This window comes from Callorhinus ursinus, unplaced genomic scaffold (assembly GCF_003265705.2).
Source record: "Callorhinus ursinus isolate GAN/ISIS: 27379988/994484 unplaced genomic scaffold, GSC_fseal_2.0 scaffold16, whole genome shotgun sequence".
Lineage (NCBI taxonomy): Eukaryota > Metazoa > Chordata > Mammalia > Carnivora > Otariidae > Callorhinus > Callorhinus ursinus.
The window spans coordinates 2,227,478-2,251,773 of record NW_027397078.1 but is presented as its reverse complement, the minus strand read 5'-3'; the positions used below and the strand labels follow the sequence as shown (position 1 = coordinate 2,251,773).

Here is a 24,296-nt window from a genome sequence, read left to right as displayed (position 1 = left end):
CCTGGGTTTTGACTAGTTCTTCTGACTTAAGTCGGGAGAGGTGGAGATGCCCGCTGAGGAGTTCTGAGCGCCCAGGGAGAGGGCAGAGGCACAGTGTACAAGATGTGATCTGCCTGTCATATTAAGTTTCCTTGCCGGTTCGAGCATTAGGATTGAGATTGGTCCGGGAACTCATTGACTGCTCTGCCTAAAAAACGAGGGCAAAGGTGAGCGAACACAGCAATGCTGACTCAACAGGAGATGAGGAGGGTAAACACCCAGTTTCCGATACGACTGACTGACAATGGGATAGGGAAATTGAAGCCAGGACTCACTGCGGACGGGGTTCAGCCCCAAAACGCCCACCAACCTTGGCGGGTCCCAGCCTTCTCGCAACTCCTGACTGGGTCTCAACCAACAGCGAAAATGGCACCACGCATGGGGGCGGGGCCGGCGGCACCGAGAGAGCTCCTATTGGTTAGGAGCGGCACTGGCCGCCTTCCCAGCCCCTCCATTGGCCAGCTCCGTAAGGTGAGGAACCTGTGAGGGGCTAAATCGGAACGAAGGCATTTACGCAGCAAGCGCGCTAGCTAGGGAGAGCCCGCTGCCTGCGAGCGAGGCCGCCGCGACCACGCCGCTGGGTGAGTGTCCTCCGCCCAGCCTGCCCACTCCATCCCCTAGCTCTCAACTGCTAAACAGCCGACCCTCGACGCCTGCGCTCGACCCTTCCTCTCCCCCCACCGCGCCTCCCCGTCCCACGCCGACACACACACTCCCACAGCCCACCCTACGCGCCTGCGCGAGACCCCCAGCTACCGCGCGGTTGTCCGGACGACAGAAGATCTGCCTTCTCATTGGGCAGCTGGCCCAGAGGCTTCTAGTTCCAATTGGTGGTCTCTGAATTTGACCCTCGTTTTTCCTGTTTAGAACTGCGCCCAAGACCCTTGCCTTCCGCTTTCCTCTTCTCTCGCAGGTCGGTGGCCTTATGCACGATTTCAGGAGGGTTTTGGCTTTCCACACACTGAACCTGAGGGTTGTAGTTCTGATTAGTTTCCTCTCTCCTGTCCTGCAGTTTCCAGGACTATGGGGGAGGGAATAGCTTTCTGTGGAAAGATGCTAGACCCTGACCCCTGCCGTGGAACCCAGCCTGGTCTCTGTGCCTCCCCCAGCCGACTGTGACCCCTGAGGGTGGGGACCACGCCGGGCCCCTGTGTGTCCCCTATCCGGGCATGACCAATGAGAGCTGGGACCTAGTCCGGTTCTTGTGTCTGCCCACCAGACTGTGACCAATGAAGGCTAGAACCTGGCCTGGTTCCTGTATCTTCCACATCATAGGACTCTTGGAGGACTTAAACAGCCTTATAGTCATGATTTCAAAACAGCATATAATTAGATTATTTTTAATCTAGTCTATTAACTGATAATTTTAGTCCATTTACATTTCTTGTGATAATAAATTATTTGGATTTGATTTTATGATCTCATTCTGTGCGTTCTATTTGCTCAGGTTTTTCTCTCTTTTTTTTTTTCCTCTCCTTTCTACTTATCCACACACAGCCATCAGCCTACAAAGACATGACCACCAACGCCAGCCCCTTGCACCCATACTGGCCTCGGCATCTGAGGCTGGACAACTTTGTGCCTAATGACTGCCCCACTTGGCATCTCCTGGCCGGCCTCTTCTCCATCTCTGGGGTCTTGGTTGTGACCACATGGCTGTTGTCAGGTCGTGCTGCGGTCGTCCCCCTGGGGACTTGGCGGCGACTGTCCCTGTGCTGGTTTGCCATATGTGGGTTCATTCACATGGTGATTGAGGGCTGGTTCAGCCTCTACCACGAAGACCTTCTTGGAGACCAAGCTTTCTTGTCCCAACTCTGTGAGTCCTGAGTTCTTTCATGTGCTGTGGGAGGGAATTTTCTGGGCACAGATTGGTTTAGATGTTTATTCCGCCCACCAACTCTAACGTTAATTTATTTTAAAAATGTATGCAACTTTTTTGTTGGATATATATTCATATGGGTCAAAAAAAAAAAACCAAACCATTTAAAGAGGTGTGCAGTGAAAATCTACCTTCTGTCCACCAAGTTTCTGTAGTTATTAACCAATGTTAATAATTGTGTATGGTTTTTTCCAGGGTTTATTTACACAAAATTACACGGATAAGCCTCAGTTTACTATTTGTAAAAGAGGGATAATGGTAATACCCAAATATATGTAAGTCACTTAGAACAGTGTTGGCAGGGGCGCCTGGATGGCACAGTCGGTTAAGCATCTGGCTCTTGGTTTCGGCTCAGGTCATGAGATCGAGCCCTGTGTCAGGCTCTGAGCTCAGCATGGAGTCCACTTGAGATTCCCTCTCCCTCTGCTCCTCCTGCTCATGCACACACACACTCTCTCTCTCAAATAAATAAATCTTGAAAAAAAAGACTTGAAGAACAGTGTTGGCAGATAGTAGATGCCATAACTGTTTATCGTCATCATCATCGTTTTTTTCCCTTCTATGCAAACAAATAGTAATATGGTATATACACCTCTGAACTTTGCTTTTTTTCAATGCAGTCACTCCTCATCAGTTCATAAAAAGCTTTCAAAGCATGGATGTTACAGAATTATTTGACTTGTCCAGTATTTTGGGATATTTCCCGCCAATCTTTTTTTTTTTTTAAGATTTTATTTATTTATTTGAGAGAGAACAAGCAGAGGGAGAGGGAGAAGCAGACTCCCCGCTGAGCAGGGAGCCCAACACGGGGCTCGATCCCAGGATCTTGGGATCATGACCTGAGCCGAAGGCAGATGCTCAACCGACTGAGCCACCCAGGCACCCCCAGTCTTTTGCTATTATAAATAATATTCCTTTTTGGCCTCATGAATAAATTATTTTTCTGCTATTCTTTTTTTTCAAAGATTTTATTTATTTGAGAGAGAGCATGTGCGCACGAGCGCACAAGCAGGGGGGAAGGGCAGAGGGAGAGGGAGAAACAGACTCTTCACTGAGCAGGGAGCCCAATGTGGGACTCCATTCCAGGACTCAGATCATGACCTGAGCCGAAGGCAGATGCTTAACCAACCGAGCCACCCAGGTGCCCATAAAACTGCTATTCTTATATAAAACTTTGATCTAACACAAGTCTGTGTGGAGATCTTTGATTTCTCTTGGGTAAATATGGAAGAGAAGAATGGTAGGTGTGTGTTTAACTTTATGAAAAACTGCCAAACGGTTTTTAAAAATGGCTGCACCATTTTATTTTCCCACCAGCAGTATATGGGAGTTCTAGCTCTTCCACAACTTCACCAACACTTGGTATGGTCAGGTGTTTCTTCAATTTTAGTCGTAGTGGATGCAAGTGATATCTTATTATGGTTTTAATTTGCTTTTTCTTAATAACTCATGAAAGTTTGAGCATGTTTCATATGTTTATTGACCATTTTGGAATCTCTTTTATGAAGAACCTATTCTTGTCTCCTGTCTGTTTTTATGTTGAGTGGTCTTTTTCTTATTAATTCTCTGTTCATTTTTCATTCACTCATCTGTTCACCTTTGTGCTTTCTCGCTCGCTTGTACGCGCTCTCTCTCTGTCTCTCATGCTCTCACACTCATTCACTCACTGGCTACTTCACTCACCCCATCACCTACACTTGCCTTCTTTTATTCCACATTTATTGAATACCAGACATTCACAGCATTCCTTATTGTTCCATGTCAGGTCTGCACACATTATCTTATATACATATGTTCACTCTAGAATCCAGGCAGCTACCCCATTTCTCAGATGAGGAAACTGAGGCAGGGAGGGGTTATGAATCCCACCTTACATGGGCCCTCAGCTCTCACACATCCGAGTTCCTTTTCTTGCCTTTATTCTTCATGTATGTCTCTTACCTTCTGCAGGGAAAGAGTATGCCAAAGGAGACAGCCGATACATCCTGTAAGTGTTTGCCTCCGTCAAGGGAAACCTCCATTGACTGGGGTGGGGGGTGAGTCGGGGAGTACTCATGGGGCGCCCTGTGGGTAGAGCACAGTGATGCCAGTGTTCCCCAACCCTTTCTCCCCCCACAGGAGTGACAACTTCACAATATGCATGGAGACCATCACAGCTTGCCTTTGGGGACCACTCAGCCTATGGGTGGTAATCGCCTTTCTCCGCCAGCAGCCCCTCCGCTTTGTCTTACAGCTCGTGGTCTCTGTGGGTGAGGAGCTGGAGGGGTTGATGGGGGATCCACAGACACAGGGGTATCCCTGCAGGGAGCATTGCTCAGTTGTGCCCATCCAGGGCTGAGTCAGGCTGAATGACATCCTCCTGAGGTTCTGGAACAGCCATGACCCTCTCAGTCTGTGTTCTCGAGTGGGAAAGGTTCACTTCCCCCTCCTCCTCCTTCATCACAACGTCTCCTGTGAAGGTTACATGAGGTGGCGGGAAGCCCCTGGATCCTCCAGGGTTAGGATTCTGAGCTCCATTCATCTGGCATTCAGTCCTCTTGTGTTCTTACATTGCTAGCTTTCTTTAGTTCTGGAATCATGGCTCTCTTGAATTAAAGGATTTTGAGCTTCCTTAAATTCTGGAGATGGGAACTCTCCTGAGTTGAGAAATTCTCAGCTTCTGATTTCTGGAATTCTTACTTTTCTAATTCATCAGATTTTCAGCTGTATGATTTCAGAATTCTTAGCTCTTTAAATTTGGGGATCCTGAGCTCTGAGACCTTGAATGATGACTTAGAAAATGTCTTGGAATACCTTTTCCTCCTGACTGGGTTTCCCCTTCCCCTTCTGCCTCCCACAGGTCAGATCTATGGGGATGTGCTCTATTTTCTAACAGAGCACCGGGACGGATTCCAGCATGGGGAGCTGGGCCACCCACTCTACTTCTGGTTTTACTTTGTCTTCATGAACGGCCTGTGGCTGGTGCTGCCTGGAATCCTTGTGCTCGATTCTGTAAAACAGCTCACTCATGCCCAGAGCATGCTGGACACCAAAACCACAATAGCCAAGAGCAAGCTGAACTAATAAGCAGTAGGCTGGGCTTGAACACTGGCCGATGAGGAACCCTCCACCAGGAAGAAGAGTCCAGTCCGATAGGTTGGAGGGACAAAGCAAATTGATCTGTCAAACTCGGGTTAATGGGTAAGCACCAGAAGGGCCAGAGGCAGGGGCAAAAAAGGAGCTGTGTGGAGCTACAGCCAGGAGCCACTGGGACAAAGGTACAGAAGAAACTAGAAGGGCCATAATGGTGGCAGTTTTTAAAATCAGGAAATAAAAGATCTTGACCGTAACACTGAGAGATCTTTAATTACTAACCCCAGAAATGCCCTATGACTGACCCCACAGACCCCTCCCTCACTCACTCATTTCCCAGACCACCATTCTCTCAGCCATAGACCCCCTCCATTATCATCACTTAGACCTCCAATCTATAACCTCACAAACCCCCTATCACTGACCCCACAGAGTCCCGTGATGACTAATTAGATCCACGAGATGCCCATTATCTCTCTTAAGAAGTGATCATCTACTCACACCCTCGGTTTTCTCTCCAGAACACACTTTCTCATTTTTTGTAATATGGACAGGCTGAGAACTTGTGTCTACTGATCAGGTGCCCCACAGACACCCCATCAATAACTCCACAGATCTTTCCTCACCTCGGACTCCCCCATTACTCCAAAGACCCCGCCATCACTTAACCCACAGACACCCATCAGTACCCTAAAGATCCCCATCTTTGGACCCCAGAGACCCCACAAAACTCACACAAGACCCATCACTCACTTCACATACCCCATAACTTACCCCAAGAGGCCTCTAGTCATACACCCTACAACCCCATGACTCACCCCATAGACCCCCCCCTCATGTATAACACAGACCCTCTCAGTCTCCCCACAAATCCCCTATTACCCTATAGGCTGTCATTACTTACCCTACAAACCCCTATAACTCACCTTGCAGAATTTGTCACCTCATACCCCACAGGTCCCCAATTACCCCACAGATCTTCCATCACTCACCCCACATCCTATCCTGCAGACCACCTACCTATCATGTATCCACAGATTCTCATCATTCACCCCACAGATTCCTCTCACCCTATAGACCCACCCCCGTCGCTCCTCCCTTAGTCTGTCATTAACCTCACAGACCTTGAGTCATAAAACAAATGGGTACTTGAGGAATTTTGAGGAGATGACAAAGAATGAAAAAAAAAAACTGCAGATACCTGTAGACTGGCTCCTGGTGACCTGTACAGAGCAGGACTTCAATTCAAATCCTGGTTCTGCTCAAGCCTCCAGTATAGCTTTTGAGAAATGCCTCACTGTTAAAGCCAACGCCAGGCACAGCCACCTTCTGTCCATTGCACCTACTCTCTGTGCCACTTACTATCCCCTTGACCTTGAGCATGTTTCTCCCTGACCTTCAGTGCTCCCATGTAAAATTCTAATTAGAGTACCTACCTCATTGGATTTTTATGCAGAGTAAATGAATTAATATATGTAGACCACCTGGTATACACTTTGTATTTGTTGAATGGAAGAATAAATAAATGAAAGAGAAAGTTCTCCCCAGGACTATGACAAGGACCTCCTTTTTTGTCTCCTTGCTTCCAATTTTAAGCAGTCTTTCCATCCAAGGCCCTCTCCACAACCAAGATAGGCATCTGACCACATTATACCCCCATTTAAAACCTGGGCTCCAGGGCCATCAGGATTGAACTCCAGGCTAGTGTTTTGTTCATCCCACCCTATGTTAATTGTAATGAGAAGCAGACTCTCAAATTTCTAATTTCCTTGGGAAAATCCAGCAGAGCCATAAGAATTGTTGTTTACTCAAGCACATGGGTTGGAAGAAATGTGCCAAAAATCCTTCTCTGGCTTTCAAAAAAAAAAAAAGTCCCCATTATTTATACCATCTAAAAAATTGACATCTATCTAATATGAATATCAAGGAAACAAATTATTTAAAAATATACCAGAATAGGGGCATCTGGGTGGCTCCGTTGATTAAGTGTCTGCTGGGATCGTGATCCTGGGGTCCTGGGATCAAACCCCGAGTTGGGCTTCCTGTTCAGCAGGGAGTCTGCTGCTCCCTCTCCTTCTGCCCCTCCACCCCAGCTCGTGCTCTGTTGATCTCTCTCTCAAATAAATAAAATCTTTTTAAAAAAAGATACCAAAATAGAATTGCAGACTTCTCTAAAAAGCTAATGTTAAGAGTAGCATTCATACAACACTGCAATAATAACTCAAGTCCAGGCATCTTTTTTTTTTAAAGATTTTATTTATTTATTAGAGAGAGAATGAGAGATAGAGAGCACGAGAGGAAAGAGGGTCAGAGGGAGAAGCAGACTCCCCGCCGAGCAGGGAGCCTGATGGGGGACTCGATCCCGGGACTCCAGGATCATGACCTGGGCGGAAGGCAGTTGCTTAACCAATTGAGCCACCCAGGCTCCCTCAAGTCCAGACATCTTACAGGACTCCTTTGTTAGAAATTACACTTGTAAGGGCAGTCTGTATTTTGTCCAAACCAGATGGGTATGCAATGAAGTGAGTAGAATGCCTTCATGTATTTTGTGATTTAAGGAGTCTAAAATGTTCAATCATCCGGCTGATATTTAGTAGACATACACTGTTTAATAACAGGACTGACCTCAACGTGTTGCGAGGATTAAATAAAATGAAGGCAAACTTAAAAAGCTAGGACCTCCAGAGAGCATAAAAATAGCTTTTTTTAGTAAGTTATTTATTGAAAGATATCATGCAGGGGCGCCTGGGTGGCTCAGTCAGTTAAGCATCTGCCTTCAGTTCAGGTCATGATCCCGGGGTCCTGGGATCGAGCCCCACGGTAGGGCTCTCTTCTCAGTGGGGAGTCCGCTTCTCCCTCTTCCTCTGCCCCTTCCCCTGGCTTATGCACTCTCTCTCTCGCAAATAGTCTTTTTTTAAAAAGGAATATGCAGACAGAAACTGCAAAAGTCATAAATGTGCAGCTCCATGAATTTTCACAAAGTGGAAACTATTTTTAAGAGATTCTGGAAAAGGATTATTTTCCATTCAGCGGACTCATTTGAAGCAAGGGCCACAGGCTTTTGAAATAGATGACATCATCTGTTAAGCAGAGGCACGAGGGAACTCGGGGCGGGATGTGGGGCCTGACGTCATCGCACAGCAGGTTCTTTTCCCCGCCCACTTCTCTCGCCTGAGTAAAACGTCACAGTAACGCGTAGGTGAATCGGGAATTGAGCTGCCAAGACAACCGAACCGCAGGCTCGGGGAGATGGGACCTCAGTAGGCGGCTGCGCACTGGTGGAAATGAGGCACAATGCACCGCTTTTGGGGGCGGGATAGCTGGCAACAGTATCTCAAGCGCGTGCGCAGAGGCCAACTCCACCCTGTGTTGGGTGGGAGGGGCAATGGGGGGGCAGGGTCGCACAGCGCCCTCTGCGCCTGCGCCGGGGCGCAAGGTGGGGCCGCGGGCGCCCGTACTCTGGAGTGCGCACAGAGGTGGGGGGCAACGGTCAACCGTCGCCCTGAGGCGGGTGGCGGCGGGATGGCGTCGGCCTCTGGATCCTCGGATTTGGCCGGCTCTGGAGCGCCCCCACCTGGTGGGGGAGCCCAGGCGGCGGCGGCTGAGGAGGAGGAGCGAGAGGTGGTACGGGTCCGAGTCAAGGTGAGGCTGACAGTTGGTCGGCCTGCCCTCCTGGGGTGCCCAGGGGAGGGGAAGGCGGTGACTCTCCCAAGTTGGAGGGCGGGACCCGAGATCTGGGGTGTTAACCTGAGGGGCGAGGCTTGAGGGCAGAGTGATAGTGGTGGGGACGAGCGGGGGGGGCGGGGCGGAGGCTGGACCTGGACATGCCGGGCAGGGCCTGAGGACGTAGGGACTGAAGATGGAAGGGTAGGGGGCCCAAGGAATGGATAGGTGGAGATTATGGGTAGAGAGGAGGGGCCATAGGGCTGGAGGAGGGGCCTTAAATAGTTAAGGAGTGAGGTCCTGAGGAGTGAGGGGGCTGTTGGTGTCTGAAAAGGAGTGAGGGGGGCTGTTGGTGTCTGAAAAGGAGGTGCTGAAGTCAATTAACATGTATATTGAGACTGCGCTTGTGTGCAGATTTACAGTCTCACCCAGGATGAGCTGACCTGCTTGTCGGAAGACAGCTAAATAAATGAGATGCTTTGGACACTGGTGAATGTTGTGAGGAGATAAGGAAAAAGCTTCTGAACTAGGGAGTTACTTTAGCCAAGGTTGTAGCGGGAAGTCCCTAGAGAGGTATTGAGGAAGCAGAGACCCAAATACAAAAGGAATCAGCCCTGTGCGTATTGGAGGAAGAGTGGAAGCAGAGAGAACAGCAAGGGCAAAGGCTGGGAGCTGGGGATGAGTTTGGCATGTTACCTTAGGTTCCCACATTGCTGGAGCGAGAGAGCAAGGGCAGGAGTGGGTAGGGGGTAAAACAATGAGGCAAAAGAGGGGCAGATTGTGAAGGGCCTTTGCCATGTATTCTAAGAAAGCTGTTGCCATAGCTCCAGCAAGTGGTCATGGTGGCTGGGACTAGAGTGGTGGCACTGGTGTTGGTGAGAAGGTAGATTCTGGAAAGAAGTAAACAGATCGCCTCAGGGTAATGGGTTTGGGAATTCAGAAAAGAGATGATGGCCAAGCTCTGGGTAAGCCAGCTGGAAGAAAGTGGGAAGGACTTTACAAACAGGGGGATCAGCACAGGCAGAGTCCTGGAGCCAGGATGTGTTCAAAGTAACTTCCAGCAGTTTGGTGGTGCCAGAGTGTAAAGTTCAAAAAAGCTGACTGAAGAGAGGCTGGCCAGCGTCCTATAGGCCCACCTTCTGGGGACCCGGGGGTTGCCTTTGAAGAGATTTAAGCAGGATAGTATTGTAGATAGATGTACTAAATTGATGCAGCATGGAGTATTGATTTAACGGGGGCCAGACTGGACATGGTGATCCTGACAACCATTGTTGAGGGAACAAAGAAGAAGGACTAGATGCTTGGACCACTGCAGTAGCCTCCTCCTCACTGGACTGCTGCTTTCTCCCTTGCCCCCCACAGTCTGTTCTTCTAGGACCAGCCAGAAGGATCCTGTTAAATCCCGAGTCAGATCACATTCCTCCTCTGCACAGAACCCTCCAAGTCTTACTCCTCACTCAGAGCAAAAACCATGACCCAGAACACCCACCTCCATGTGCCCTTGCCCACACCTTGTCTGACCTTGCCTCCTATCCCTCACTCCGCTTCAGTGTGGTGATGTGGCACCTGATGGCCCACCCTGTGTCTTCTCTCCCCAGAAGTGTGAGAGCTTTTTGTCACCTGAGTTCCGCTCTTTTGCTGTCGACCCCCAGATCACCTCACTCGATGTTTTACAGCACATCCTCATCCGAGCATTTGATTTGAATGGGTGAGTTATGGGATGCTGGGGGACTGACCCTGGGGCCACCTACCTCAACAGTGGTTGTTGGGCTTTTTTGTTGTTTGTTTGTTTCATTATTACAAATAATCCCCCAGTGAACTGCCACATTTGCATATCCTGGGATATTTGGGGAAATCTAGTCATAGGATAAATTCCTAGCGGTGGTATTGCTGGGTTAAAGGGTGTATGCTTTTTAAAATTTCAATTGATGTTTCCAAAATGCTCTCCAGACAGGTTTTTGCCAATTTACAATCTCCCCAGCAGCATATAAAATGCCTGTTTCCCTCAGAAACACTGGTTACTAGAAAACATTGGAAAATTTGCTGACCTGATAGATGAAAAGTGGTGTCTCTTGGGGACAGGTGTGATGCTTATTTTGTTGTGGTTGTTATTTTGGAAGAATACATGCACATAGTAACAAAGAGTACACAAGTGATGTCTACTTAGGATGTTTCCATGGTTACAGTAGTTACACCACATACTTCATCACACAATTGCTCAAGTGTATCTGAGGAACAAATTCTTAGTTGTTATTTGACTTTTTTGCATAAACATTTTTTGTTGTGAAAAATAACAAACACACAGCTTGCTTTATTTTTTATGCACCAGGAAGGCTGCTTTCTTCCCACTTCTATCCCTCAACTACCCTGTCACCCTCCCTAGAGGGGATCAACATTTTAAGTTTTCAGTGTGCCCTCTAGATATAAGCAGGTGTGTACCCATTTCTGTGTTTGTGTAACAAAGTAGAGGTAAACCATCTGACCTCAGGCAGCCCAAAATCCTTGGCACAGTACCCAACACATAGCAGAGTTGTTCAGCATCATCTCTGCCTTTCCTGGCTTTTTGTGGAAACTGTCCCTGGGGCCTCCAGGGCACTGGGGGCACTTGAGAGCTGCCACACCTCCTCTGTACAGGAAGAAGAACTTTGGCATCAGCTACCTGGGCCGGGATCGGCTGGGGCAGGAAACTTACCTCTCACTCCTTTCTGACTGGGACCTCAGTACAGCCTTCACCACAGCCTCCAAACCTTACCTGCAGCTGCGGGTAGACATTCGGCCCACCGAGGACAGTGAGTACCTGGCGCCCTGGGGGCACTGCTCTGGGCCGCACCCTTTCCCCAGGGGATGACTTCACGCCCTTACAGTACACTCCCTCTCAGTGGGCTTGAAAGGAAGAAGGTATCCTAGGTTCACATCCTAGCTTGGCCACTGGGCCTCGATTTCTTTACCTGTAAAGTAGAAATAATGGTATCTTAGGACCATCGTGAGGATTAAGCAGGGAAATTCACGTAAAATGCCTGGAACAATGCATGGCTGCATAGTGAATGCTCAAAAAATATTAGCTCTAGGGGAGCCTGGGTGGCTCAGTCGGTTGAGCATCCAACTCTTGGTTTCGGCTCAGGTCATGATCTCAGGGTCGTGAGATCGAGCCCTGTGTTGGGCTCTGCGCTTACTGCAGAGTCTGCTTGAGATTCTCTCTCTCTCTTCCCCCTGCCTCACCCCGCCCAAAATAAAAATATTAAAAAAAATATTAGTTCTAACAATAACTTATATTATATTTACTATTATATAATCTAGTAATACAAGTTATAATTATATAATGCAGCATAACAATGGAAATGTAGTATTGTATGTTCCCATTATAATAACACCTAACTATATAATGCTGATTATAATAATGATGGTTGTATTCATTCATTCATTCATTCATCGTGCACTCATATTTGTTTGTACTCTTGCTCACTCATTCATTGTTCCCTTGATCTCTCAGCCACTTCCTCTCTTCTCATATTTGTTCCCTGACACTTACCTGTGTTCGTCCCTGGGAGCACACAGATAAATTAAGACATGGGCCCAAAAATTTGATTACAAACCATACATTAGATGATAATATTGTATCAGTGTTAAATGTCCTGGGTATTGTAATGGTATCATGGTTATTGAAGGAAGATATCCTTGTTCTTGGGAAAAACAGTTAAGTACTAAGGGGTAAAGTGTCATGATGTCTGCAAATAATTCAGCAAAAAAATAGTATGTATTGGGGCACTTGGGTGGCTAACTCAGTTAAGCAGCCAGCTCTTGATTTCGGCTCAGGTCATGATCTCAGGGTCCTGGGATCCAGCCTTACGTCGGGCTCCACGATCAGTGGGGAATCTGCCCAAGCATTCTCTCTCCCTCTGACCCTCCACCCGTTTGCTCTCTCTCTGAAATAAGTAAGTAGATCTTTGAAAAAAAACAATATGTATCTATAGAGAGAGAGCAAGATGAAGCAAGTGTGGCAAAAAATGTGAATAATTAGGGGAGCTAGATGAAGGATGTATGGGTATTCAATGAATTCATCTTTTTTTAAATTTTTTATTGTTATGTTAATCACCATATATTACATCATTAGTTTTTGATGTAGTGTTCCATGATTCATTGTTTGTGCATAACACCCAGTGCTCCACGCAGAATGTGCCCTCTGAATTCATCTTTTTTTTTTTAGATTTTATTTATTTATTTGAGAGAGAGAGAATGAGAGATAGAGAGCATGAGAGGGAAGAGGGTCAGAGGGAGAAGCAGGGAGCCCGATGTGGGACTCGATCCCGGCACTCCAAGATCATGACCTGAACCGAACGCAGTTGCTTAACCAACTGAGCCACCCAGGCGCCCCGGAATTCATCTTTTTAACTTTATTGTAGATTTGAAATTTATTTCTTTATTTGACAGAGAGAGAGAGAGAGAGAGAGCACGAGCAGGGTAGTGGCAGGGAGAGAGAGAAACAGGCTCCCCGCTGAGCAGAGAGCCCGAAGTGGGGCTCATTCCCAGGACCCCAAGATCAGGACCTGAGCTGAAATCAAGAGCTGGCTGCTTAACTGAGTTAAGCTCAGGTCATGATCCCAGGGTCCTGGGATCGAGCCCTGCCTTGGGCTCTATGCTCAGCGAGGAGTCTGCTTCTCCCTCTCCCTCTCCCTCCGCCCCTTCCCCTGCTCATGCTTTCTCTCCCTCTCATTCTCTCTCAGACGAACAAATAAAATTTGGGGGCGCCTGGGTGGCTCAGTCAGTTAAGCATCCAACTCTTGGTTTTGGCTCAGGTGATAGTCTCATGGGTCATGGGATCGAGCCCCACATTGGACTCCATGCTCAGCGGGGAGTCTGCTGGAAGATTCTCTCCCTCTGCCCCTCCCTCCACTCTGTCCCTGTCTCTCTCTCTAAAATGAATAAATAAATCTTTTTAAAAAATAATAAAATCTTAAAAAATAAATAATAAAAGTTGTGGAGTGGAAAACATGGTTCCCAGCCTCAGGGAATTCATATGCTCATTTGGAATGACTGAGGTCTTTATGAACGTCATAGTAACATATAAATAGCTAATATATGTTGAACACTTAGGACCATTCTACACATGTCATATTTATTCATTGGACTGTCAAAACAACCTTACAGGGTAGGCATGATGGTCATCCCTATGTTATAGTTGAGGAAACCGAGGCTCAGAGAGGGGAACAGGACTTGCGCATGTCACACAGACAGTAAGCGCAAGAGCAGGATTTGAACCCAGATGGTGGCTCCAGATGCCTTGCTTTTAACCATTTGATTCTATGAAATTGTGGGCTTGTTAAGATTGGCAGCCTTGAGAAAAAGAGCAGGAGGTGGAGAGAGGGAGAGAAAAACTGGAGTCAGGGAGAAAGATAGTGACAGAGATGGGCAAAAGACAGAAACAGGTTTGTTTACCAAATGCAGGAATGTAGTAAATGAGAGAACAGTAGGAAAAGAATGGACTCATCAATAACTGGAAAGTTGATTCTCTAAAAAAATAACATTTAAATGTCTTTTTGTCAAATTGAGAAGGGTCCGTCTCTCTGCTTTATTTGCATTCCTCTCAGTTCTTTTTAATTTTTAAAAAAGATTTTATTTATTTATTTGACGGAGAGAAAGAGAGAGCACAAGCAGGGGGAGTGGCAGAGGGAGAGGGAGAAGCAGGCTGCCCGCTGAGCAGAGAGCCTGATGCGGGGCTCAATCCCAGGACCCCAGGATTGTGACCGGAGCTGAAGGCAGACGCTTAACCCACTGAGCCACCCAGGCGTCCCTGCATTCCTCTCAGTTCTTATGCAGTTGGGGTTTTCTTCATGTTTATTAGCTGCACAGATTTGATTTCTTTCCTTTTTTTTTTAAAGAAAGAAAGAAATTTTTATTTATTTATTTATTTATTTATCAGAGAGAGAGAGAGCACAGGCAAGGGGAGGGGGCAGAGGGAGAAGCAGGCTCCCTGCTGAGCAAGGAGCCCGATGCGGGACTTGATCCCAGGACCCTGGGATCACGACCTGAGCCAGGGGCAGATGCTTAACGACTGAGCCACCCAGGCGTCCCTGCACAGATTTGATTTCTTTACTGAAACAATGCTACTGTGTCTATTTTGCAGGTGAGGAAACCAAGGCTTGGGCAATTAGTTAAGTGACTGAGCTAAGCACACAGGGCTACTCTGGCAGAAGTTCCTATCTCTGGCTATCTGTCTTTGCCATTCGTCTGAATTCCTGGTCTTCTTATAGTTGATCTCTTTGTTAAAGCCAAACCAGTTCATGTTGTTTCAATCACATAGCTTTATGATAGATTTTAATGTTTTCCTTTTTAAAAATTTTTCTTAAATATTCTTGTGCACTTACTGTTCTTTTCATCTAATAGAATTAGCCTATCAGTTCATTAAAACCCTAATGGGAATTTGATTTAAGTTGCATTTTTTTTAAAGAAATTAACTTTTTAGTTACCTAGTAAATAAATTTTCCTGGGGCACCTGGGTGGCTCAGTCATTGAGCATCTGCCTTCGGCTCAGGTCATGATCCCAGGGTCCTGGGTCGGAGCCCCACATCGGGCTCCCTGCTCAGCGGGGGGCCTGCTTCTCCCTCTCTCACTCTCCGAGCTTGTGTTCCCTCTCTCGTTGTGTCTCTCTCTGTCAAATAAATAAAATCTTTAAAAAAAATTAAAAAAAATTTTTCCTTATGAAAAATGAAAACATTTCAAATAGTACTGAAGTCTCCTGGAACCACTGTGCCTAACCTTTTTTTAAAAGAAAATTTATTTGAGAGAGGGAGCAGGAGCCTGGGGAGAGGGGCAGAGGGAGAGGGAGAAGCAGCCTCCCCGCTGAGCAGAGAGCCTGATGCAGGGCTCAATCCCAGGACCCTGGGATCATTACCTGAGCCCAAGGCAGCCGCTTCACTGACTGAGCCACCCAGGCACCCTGCACTGTGCCTAATCTTGATCCCCTACCCTTTTGCCCTACAGGAACCACTTTGATTAGCTTGATGTGTAATTTTGCAGTTCCTTTACTTATTCGTACACGCACACATATTTATCCACATATAAACATAAGTATATTTGTATTTGTATATATACACAAATGGTATGTGTTTAACATAAATGGTCTCAGACTCTTAAGTATCCAATAGATGCGGCTGTCATTATAAATATTAATGATGTTCTTGTGATCATGTTCATGACTGTGAAAGCAACAGGCTTGTTGTGACAACGTGGACAGCCAGTCCCTCTTTCTGGGAAGAAGCCCGTTTCTGCCACCTCTACAGATGGAAGATCACCCAGCCTAGACCTTCAACCACTGTGTACAGCTGGGATATGGGATCCTCTCTCTGTCATATGTACTGCAAACATTTTTTCCCAGCTTATCATTTGTTTTATGACTTTGCTTACAGTGTCTTTTTTTTTTTTGTCCTACTGAAAACTATAATCTGTATGCAGTCTTATACATAATACCTATCTCTTCCTTTATGATTTGAGTATCTCCCCTTACTTTGGAACATCTTCCCCATCCCCAAGCTTATGCAGATATTCTCCTACGTTTTCTTCTAATGTGCTTATTATTTTCTTTTTTTACATATAAATCTCTATGCTGTGAACATTGTGATAAGTATACCTGGTTCTTCAAAAAAATTCCAGATAAACAGTTATGCCAGCATCATTTATTAAAGAACCACCATGTTTACACTGATTTGAAGTGACACTCTTATCATACACTGAGTTCCCGTGTGTACTTGGGATTTATTTCTGGGCTGTTTACCACATTCCACCGGTTGACTCCATTTGTCTATTGCTGTGCTAACACCATATTTTTATCACCGTGGTTTTGTGGTTAATTTTAATAAGGCAAGCATTGCCATCCTCCCACTGTTCTTTTCCTGGCTCTTTTTTTTTTCTTAACTCTTCTTAAATGTGAATTCTTCCATATAATCATTAAAATAGTTTTTATCCAGTTCCAGGAAAAACCCCATTAGATTTCTGATTGGCATTGCACAGAATTTATGTATTAATTTAGGGTTTGGGAAGTTTGACAATTTTAGGAAAATGTAGTATGCATAGCATCTATTATGTAATACCACAAGTAGGGCCTGGGACGGCACCCCATAATGAGACATTTGGATGCTTCTCCAGGGAAATGTGTACGCATTCACGCTTAGTAGGTTATATAAAGACTTGATATAGTCTTATGGCAGTTCAGATCAGGCTTTGCCACTGGATGAGTTTGTGCTTATAGAAATCCCTTGCCCGTCCTATTTATGGGTTCTCTCTTTTTTTAATCAATATAGAATGTCTTTCTTTTCCTGTAATACTTCTGGCCTCGAGCGGTGCTTTTTCTGACATTCACATGGCTGTGCTTGCTTTCTGTTTGTTGGTGTTTGCCAGGAATACCTTTAGGTTTCTTCAGCTTTCAGCCTTTCTCTGTCACTTAGTTTTAGGTATGTCTCTCACAAAAACCCCATACTAGGATTTATGTTTTCTTAAGCAAGTGACAGTGAAATCTTTTTCCCTCCAGTCTCTCCCACCCTCCCAGGCCCTTGAAATGGAAGCTTCAGAACACTTTTAATTCTTATTTTTACTCTGATCCCTAACCTTTAACTTCTGGGTTTTGGTTAGATAGTAATTTCTTTTTGGATAGATAGATAGATAGATAGATAGATAGATAGATAGATAGATAGTAATTTCTTTTTAAATTCCAGGCTGTCATATTTTCTTTATAGTAGTTCACTTATGTTTCAGGAATCCTACAAACTCCCAATCACAGTACCTTTGTCATTTCATGTTTAACTACACATATTAAAAACTTGTGGCCTGTCGCCATTTACCCTCCCTTTTGCCTTTCCCCACTTGGAGCCCTGGTAGTCATTCAGGAGTCATTTGCTTAGAGAACTTCTTGTTTTCCAACAAGATGCATGGATTGGATGTACTCCAATGATCAAAAATGTCTTTCTTTGGCCATGATAGATATGTACTGTCTTGGCTGGGCGGGGGGGCTTGCATCTCAAGGCTTTCCTAACAGTGCTCCATGGGCGCGGCAAGCCACTGTCTTCTTGCTTCCAGAGTTGAGGAACAGCACTACTTGCATCTTAAGTCTCCTGGACTTGTCTTCCGGGTATCTCTACATTTTCACTCAAATCATCAAGCTCTAGCTCTGTACTTTGAAGGGGTTCTTCTATTTGGTCTTTCAGACCATTAGTTTGACCTTCTCTCTTTTGCCTGTTAAGTGTTTTCATACTTTGTTTCCAAAGTATATACTTTCTTTCCAAAGTACCACTCTGGCAGCTGTTGGGAGAGAGTGGAGAGGAGCAAAGAGGCAGTTTCAGGTGAGAGATGTGGTGGCTCAGGTGACAAGGCAGAGATGAGAGAAGAGGTGGAACCGAAGTATGTTTTGCATGCAGAAGCCATGGGGCTTAGCAACAGTTTGGCCCTGGGAGTTGAGAGAGTGGGAGGCAGCAAGGACGTCTCTCAGGTTTCTGGCTCAAGCAAATGAACAGATAGAGGAGCAGAGGAGGAGGTCACGTCCAGAGTGGATCTTTGGCTCTCCTTTTGGACTCTGTAGGTTCTCAGTGCTCTATGAGACATCCAGGGAGAGGCAGTGACATCCAAATATGGCCTAGGGTTTGCTCCTCCCTCGGCTCTGTGGGAGAAGGTACAGTGGACTCTATGGACAGGCTGCTTAGGGACAGCATCGGCCTGCAAATGACGATGGCTTAAACAAAGCTGATTTGTTTCATATAGCAGAGTTTGAAATCCACTGGACATTGCTGTTGTCATCTTAGCAGCTCTGTGGTGCCGGGGCTGACATCTCTTAATAAGTCTCTCAAACTTCCCTGCACGTGGCCACTGTCACTTCAGCCATCACATCACATTTGAGGTGGGAAGAAAGGATGTGAGGGCAAGTAAGGAAGAGAGGGAAGGGATAGACTTCTGCTGATGTTCCAAGGGCCAGAACTGGGTAGAGTGATGACAGCACTATTTCCTCTGTGTAAGATACACGAAATTGCTGTTCCACAAATACCTCTCCTTAAAATATGTCTGGGCTCTGGAGTAAGGTAAACAAGGAACCGATCTAGCCAGCCCTACCATTTCCCAGCTGTAGAATCTTGGCTGACTGTCAGTTGTCCCAAACTTTTTTGTCATCATCTACAAAATGAGAATGATATGGTAATCTGTACCAGTTGTGGGATGGAGACTAGCGTGAATATAAGATTAAGAGTTTGGGCTCTCGAGCTTTGGGCCTGGGCTTCAAATTTAGTTCTTTCACTTACTTAGCTATGAGGCCTTAGGCAACTATCTTATTTTTTTTTTAAGATTTTTATTTATTTATTTGAGAGAGAGAATGAGAGAGAGCACGAGAGGGAAGAGGATCAGAGGGAGAAGCAGACTCCCCGCCGAGCAGGGAGCCCGATGTGGGACTCGATCCCGGGACTCCAGGATCATGACCTGAGCCGAAGGCAGTCGCTTAACCAACTGAGCCACCCAGGCGCCCCTCTTATTTTTTTTTAAAGATTTTATTTATTTGACAGAGAGAGAGAGAGAGACAGCAAGAGAAGGAACACAAGCAGGGGGAGCGGGAAAAGAAGAAGCTGGCTTCCCGCTGAGCAGGGAGCCTGACGTGGGGCTCGATCCCAGGACTCTGGGACCATGACCTGAGCCGGAGGCAGACGTTTAACAACTGAGCCACCCAGGCGCCCCAGGCAACGCTCTTATATTGACTGTGCCTATTTATTTCCTCATAGAAAGAATGGTGTTAATAATAGTGCCTAACTGGAGGCGCCTGGCTGGGTCAGTCAGCGGAGCATGTGACTCTTGATATTGGGGTTGTGAGTTCAAGCCCCATGTTGGGTGTGTGGCAGTTACTTAGACATAAAAATATTTATTATAATAATAATAAGGCACCTGGGTGGCTCAGTCATTAAGCGTCTGCCTTCGGCTCAGGTCATGATCCCAAGGTCCTGGAATCGAGCCCTACATCGGGCTCCGTGCTCAGCGGGAAGCCTGCTTCTCCCTCTCCCACTCCCCTGACTTGTGCTCCCTCTCTCGCTGTGTCTCTCTGTATCAAATAAATAAATAAAATCTCTAAAAATAATAATCATAATAGTAGTAGTACTAGTAGTAATGGTGCCAGATGCCTGGGTTGGCTCAGTTGTTAAGCATCTGCCTTCAGCTCAGGTCATGATCTTGGGGCCCTGGGATCGAGCCCCACATCGGGCTCCCTGCTCTGTGGGGTATCTGCTGCTCCCTCTCTCTCCCTTGGTGCTCTCCCTCCTTCTCTCTCTCTCTCTCAAATAAATAAATAAAATCTTTTAAAAAAATAGTGCCCAGGGGCACCTGTGTGGCTCAGTCGGTTTAAGCATCTGCCTTCAGCTCAGGTCATGATCCCAGGGTCCTGGGATCGAGCCCCACATCAGGCTCCCTGCTCCGTGGGAAGCCTGCTTCTCCCTCTCCCACTCTTCCTGCTTGTGTTCCCTCTCTTGCTGTGTCTCTCTCTGTCAAATAAATAAAATCTTAAAAAAAAATAGTGCCCAACTTATAGAAAGGATGTGAATATTAAATGAGTCAGTATTTGCAAAGGGCTCAGAACACTTCCTGGCATAAAGGGAAGACCTTGTCACAGTGCTCGGCACATAGTAAGTGCTCAATAACTATTACCTTTTTTTTTTAATTTCGGTTTGGGTTTTTTTTTAAGATTTTATTTATTTATTTGAGAGAATGAGATAGAGAGAGAGAGCATGAGAGGGGGGAGGGTCAGAGAGAGAAGCAGGCAGCCCAATGCGGGACTTGATCCCAGGACTCCAGGATCATGACCTGAGCTGAAGGCAGTGGCTTAACCAACTGAGTCACCCAGGCGCCCCACAATAACTATTACTTTATACCATTAAAGTACTGCTTAGAGTCTGCCGAGCCATTTTGTGGGACAGTTACCACAAAAGAATTATTCACGGTTTTATGTTTTGCCTGATTCAGATGACATGGGAAGAGAGAGCGGGAGTCATTCATTGCCCCGGCGGGGGGTGCGGTGGTGGTGGCCTGGCTTTGGTAGGAGAGGAACCCAGCTCTGAGGTGTGGGACTCTCCCCCTGTTCTTGTAACATGTCATTCTGTGTGCCTAGGCCCTCTGCTGGAAGACTGGGCCATAATCAGCCCCAAGGATGTCATTGGTTCTGACGTGCTACTGGCTGAGAAAAGGTCATCGCTCACGACAGCTGCCCTGCCCTTCACACAGTCTATCCTCTCTCAGGTGGCTTCAGGGACCCCTGTGGCCGGCTGCAGGGGGAGGGCAGGCCTACCTGGCACCCCCGATTCTGAGCATGCTGGTTGGCACCTGCCCGTAGCCTGCCCAGCTGACTGGTGGCCTTTCTCCCTCCTTCTTTCACAGGTGGGCCGCACCTTGTCTAAGGTCCAGCAGGTGCTAAGCTGGTCATATGGGGAAGATGTCAAGCCCTTCAAGCCTCCCCTGAGCGATGCCGAGTTTCACACATACCTGAACCACGAGGGCCAGCTCTCCCGCCCTGAGGAGTTGCGCCTGCGGATCTATCACGGTGGTGTGGAGCCCTCCCTGCGAAAGGTGAGCCTCCTCGGTCACTCATCGGATCTCTCACTCCTGCAGTCCATGACTAGCTCACGAGACACAGGCAGCGGACCACGCTGTCACGGGATGGCGTGGCGCCATTCCAGGACAGCCAGCTCTCCTTCAGGAGGGGCTGGGAGGCAGAGGAGGAAAGGCCGACTTTTCCGAAGGAAGACAAAGGCCCCAAGGCAGCAGGGTGGGTGGCAACGGATAGCCACTGGGGTGTGGCGGCTCATTTGTAGAACCTCAGCCTTATCCCTTTTGTCCGTGGCCAGGTGGTGTGGCGGTACCTGTTGAACGTGTACCCAGATGGGCTGACGGGCCGCGAGCGGATGGACTACATGAAACGCAAGAGTCGCGAGTATGAACAGCTCAAGAGTGAGTGGGCACAACGAGCGAGCCCTGAAGACTTGGAATTCATCCGCAGCACAGTCCTCAAGGATGTGCTGCGGACGGACCGGGCCCACCCCTACTATGCAGGGCCCGAGGACGGCCCACACCTGCGGGCACTGCACGACTTGCTCACCACCTACGCCGTCACCCACCCGCAGGTGTCCTACTGCCAGGGCATGAGCGACCTCGCCTCGCCCATCCTTGCCGTCATGGACCACGAAGGCCATGCCTTCGTCTGCTTTTGTGGCATCATGAAGCGCCTGGCCGCGAACTTCCATCCTGATGGCCGCGCCATGGCCACCAAGTTTGCCCACCTCAAGCTGCTGCTACGACATGCCGACCCTGACTTCTACCAGTACCTACAAGAAGCCGGTGCTGACGACCTGTTCTTCTGCTACCGCTGGCTGCTGCTGGAACTCAAGCGCGAGTTTGCCTTTGACGATGCCCTCCGCATGCTCGAGGTCACCTGGAGTTCGCTGCCCCCCGATCCTCCTGAACATGAGGTAGAGCTCGTCGGACCCCCCAGCCAAGTGGCAGACCCTGGCTTCAGTGGCCACAGGGGGCGGCCCATGCGACAGAGGCACATGCTGAGGCCTGCCGGGGGAGGGGGCAGTGCTTTCGAAGATGCTGTTGACCACTTAGTGACGACCGGCCAGGGGCCTGGTGGCGGGGGCCGTCTCCTGAGACAAGCCAGTCTGGATGACCTCCAGCAACTCAGGGATAACACGGGCTCCAGGAGGGACCCTCTGGTCCAGCTGCCCCACCCAGCTGCCCTCATCAGCTCCAAGTCCCTCTCCGAGCCCTTGTTGAACTCCTCAGACCCACTCTCCTCCTCTTCCCGCCCTGATTCCCCATCCTCCTCATCTCCGCCATCCACCCAAGAGGCCTCTCCCGCTGGTGATGTGGCTGCGGGATCCCCCTTGATGCCAGAGTTGGGCTCCCCACAAGAACCTGGAAAGTCCCTGCCACCCCCACCCCCACTGGGCCTGCCCCCGCCCCAGGAATTTGGCCGAGGGAACCCATTTATGCTCTTCCTCTGCCTTGCCATCCTGCTGGAGCACCGCGACCACATCATGCGCAACGGGCTAGATTACAACGAGCTGGCCATGCACTTTGACCGCCTTGTGCGAAAACACCACCTGGGGCGCGTCCTTCGCCGGGCCAAGGCTCTCTTCGCTGATTACCTGCAGTCAGAGGTGTGGGACTCAGAGGAGGGGGCCGAGGCCACAGCCCCGTCGTAATCAGGCTCCTTGCAGCCCACCACGAGCCCCACCAGACCTCTGTTCTTTACCACGGGGGCCTACACGAGACCCCAGCTCCCTGCCTGCCAGCCCTCAACCTGTTGGAGTGCAGGCCCCTTTCTCCCCAGGTCTGAGAGTATGGGGCTCTGCCTTGGCACTGGCCCATGGAGGCCACGGCCTCCTTTCTCAGTTTATGTTGTATTGTTTTTAACAACTGGACTTTGCACACATGAAGGTCACTGTGGTCTGTGTATTTCTCTGCCCTCTCTCTGGGTTTTGTTATAGACAGGAGTCCCCAGGGGCTCCTGCCCTGAGGGAGTGGAAACACCTCACATGGTGGAGGGTGGCCCCCGCTTCCCCAGTGGCAGGGGAGTGGGTGCTGAGAATTGGTTCTAGAAGGTGAGCGCAGGTCGAGGACTGCTTGGGGGAGGCCTGAGGCCATTTTGTGGTACATCTGTCTGCTGGTAAGGGTCTGGATTATGGCTGTGAATGTACGTTTTCAGGACAGGTCCCCAAATGAGGCATGAGAGAGGGAGTTCCTGACTCCAAAAGGGCAAGTCTCATTACACAGACAGGCTACTTAGAAATGTTGGGCCAGCCACTTCTGCCATTCCACGTGTCACCATTTCTAGGATCCAGACCCTCCCCTGTGAGTCTCATGCACTAATGCTGGCGGTCCTGGGCAGGGGTCTGAGGTGCCTATTCTTATCACTTGCTCTGGGACGAGCTCGAGGGACGGTGGCCTTGCCATGTCTAGGGCTCTAAGCCCTAACTTGGGTCTGTAGCTCATGAGGGCCTGTCTTAACCATGTTAGCAACAGAAACCATTCCTTAGCCTTCTCCATCCCACTTATGTTGGCACACAAATCAAGTACTGATAAAACTCAGGCCCTAAAAGATGTCACCTACTTACTGGGAAGATAATGATCAAAAGAAGACCCTTTTCCCCACTTACCTTCTCAGAAGGTGGATTCTTCCATGGGCCAGGTGCCGTTCTCCACAAAGATGGCAGATGATGGGTTAGGTAACTGGGTTCCTTCAGGTTATGGCCTGGCTATACCAGGTTCTGGCCGGAAGTCGCTGCTGCACTAGGCACAGAGATGAGAGGCATTGGGGCAGCCATCCTCTCATCTGTCTCCCCCAAGAATGCCATATGAAGCTGGAGAGAAACCCTTAAAAGGTTCCCATCGTGCCCCAGTTTTAGAGGGGAAGCTGACCACTCCTCCGATGAGGGCTCGCTTCACTGGAAGAGCAGGACAAGACCATCCTGTGTCCAGGGTACTCCAAGGCTACCGGTCTAATGAGTACGGAAAGGTGCTCAGACACACACATCCCATCCAGGGGCCGTCCAAGATAAGAGGGTATCTGGCCCTCTGAGGACCTGAACTGGCCCCTTTATCAGGCACCAGCTGATACCCTCTGGGTGCATTCTGT

At 48.2% G+C, this 24,296-nt stretch overlaps 2 protein-coding genes across 3 annotated transcripts; both read left to right on the top strand.

Moving 5' to 3' along the window:
• The first annotated feature begins 496 nt into the window (after window positions 1-496).
• EBP (EBP cholestenol delta-isomerase) lies at window positions 497-6,537 on the top strand. 2 transcript variants are annotated; one of them, XM_025857772.2, is made up of 6 exons: window positions 506-620; window positions 907-952; window positions 1,537-1,855; window positions 3,869-3,905; window positions 4,037-4,167; window positions 4,758-6,537. In XM_025857772.2, the coding sequence occupies exons 3-6, from the start codon at window positions 1,555-1,557 to the stop codon at window positions 4,979-4,981; spliced, it is 693 nt and encodes a 230-aa protein (XP_025713557.1). In that variant the 5' UTR covers window positions 506-620; window positions 907-952; window positions 1,537-1,554; the 3' UTR covers window positions 4,982-6,537. The 2 variants fall into 2 exon arrangements, with proteins under 2 accessions (XP_025713556.1, XP_025713557.1); XM_025857771.2 differs by lacking the exon at window positions 907-952 and having other exon boundaries at window positions 497-620.
• Window positions 6,538-8,194: 1,657 nt separating this feature from the next.
• On the top strand, window positions 8,195-23,097 carry TBC1D25 (TBC1 domain family member 25). Its single transcript, XM_025857385.2, has 6 exons — window positions 8,195-8,632; window positions 10,252-10,361; window positions 11,288-11,442; window positions 20,772-20,899; window positions 21,038-21,226; window positions 21,505-23,097. Exons 1-6 carry the CDS (start codon window positions 8,285-8,287, stop codon window positions 22,861-22,863), a joined length of 2,289 nt encoding a protein of 762 aa, XP_025713170.1. The 5' UTR covers window positions 8,195-8,284; the 3' UTR covers window positions 22,864-23,097.
• Window positions 23,098-24,296: the final 1,199 nt, after the last annotated feature.

Coding starts and splice junctions, on each gene's coding strand:
- EBP (XM_025857771.2), top strand. CDS start 1,555: ATGACCACCAACGCCAGCCCCTTGCACCCATACTGGCCTCGGCATCTG. Junction 3,906..4,036: donor GGAGACAGCCGATACATCCT/GTAAGTGTTTGC, acceptor CTCCCCCCACAG/GAGTGACAACTTCACAATAT. Junction 4,168..4,757: donor ACAGCTCGTGGTCTCTGTGG/GTGAGGAGCTGG, acceptor TGCCTCCCACAG/GTCAGATCTATGGGGATGTG.
- TBC1D25 (XM_025857385.2), top strand. CDS start 8,285: ATGCACCGCTTTTGGGGGCGGGATAGCTGGCAACAGTATCTCAAGCGC. Junction 10,362..11,287: donor CGAGCATTTGATTTGAATGG/GTGAGTTATGGG, acceptor TCCTCTGTACAG/GAAGAAGAACTTTGGCATCA. Junction 21,227..21,504: donor TGGAGCCCTCCCTGCGAAAG/GTGAGCCTCCTC, acceptor GTCCGTGGCCAG/GTGGTGTGGCGGTACCTGTT.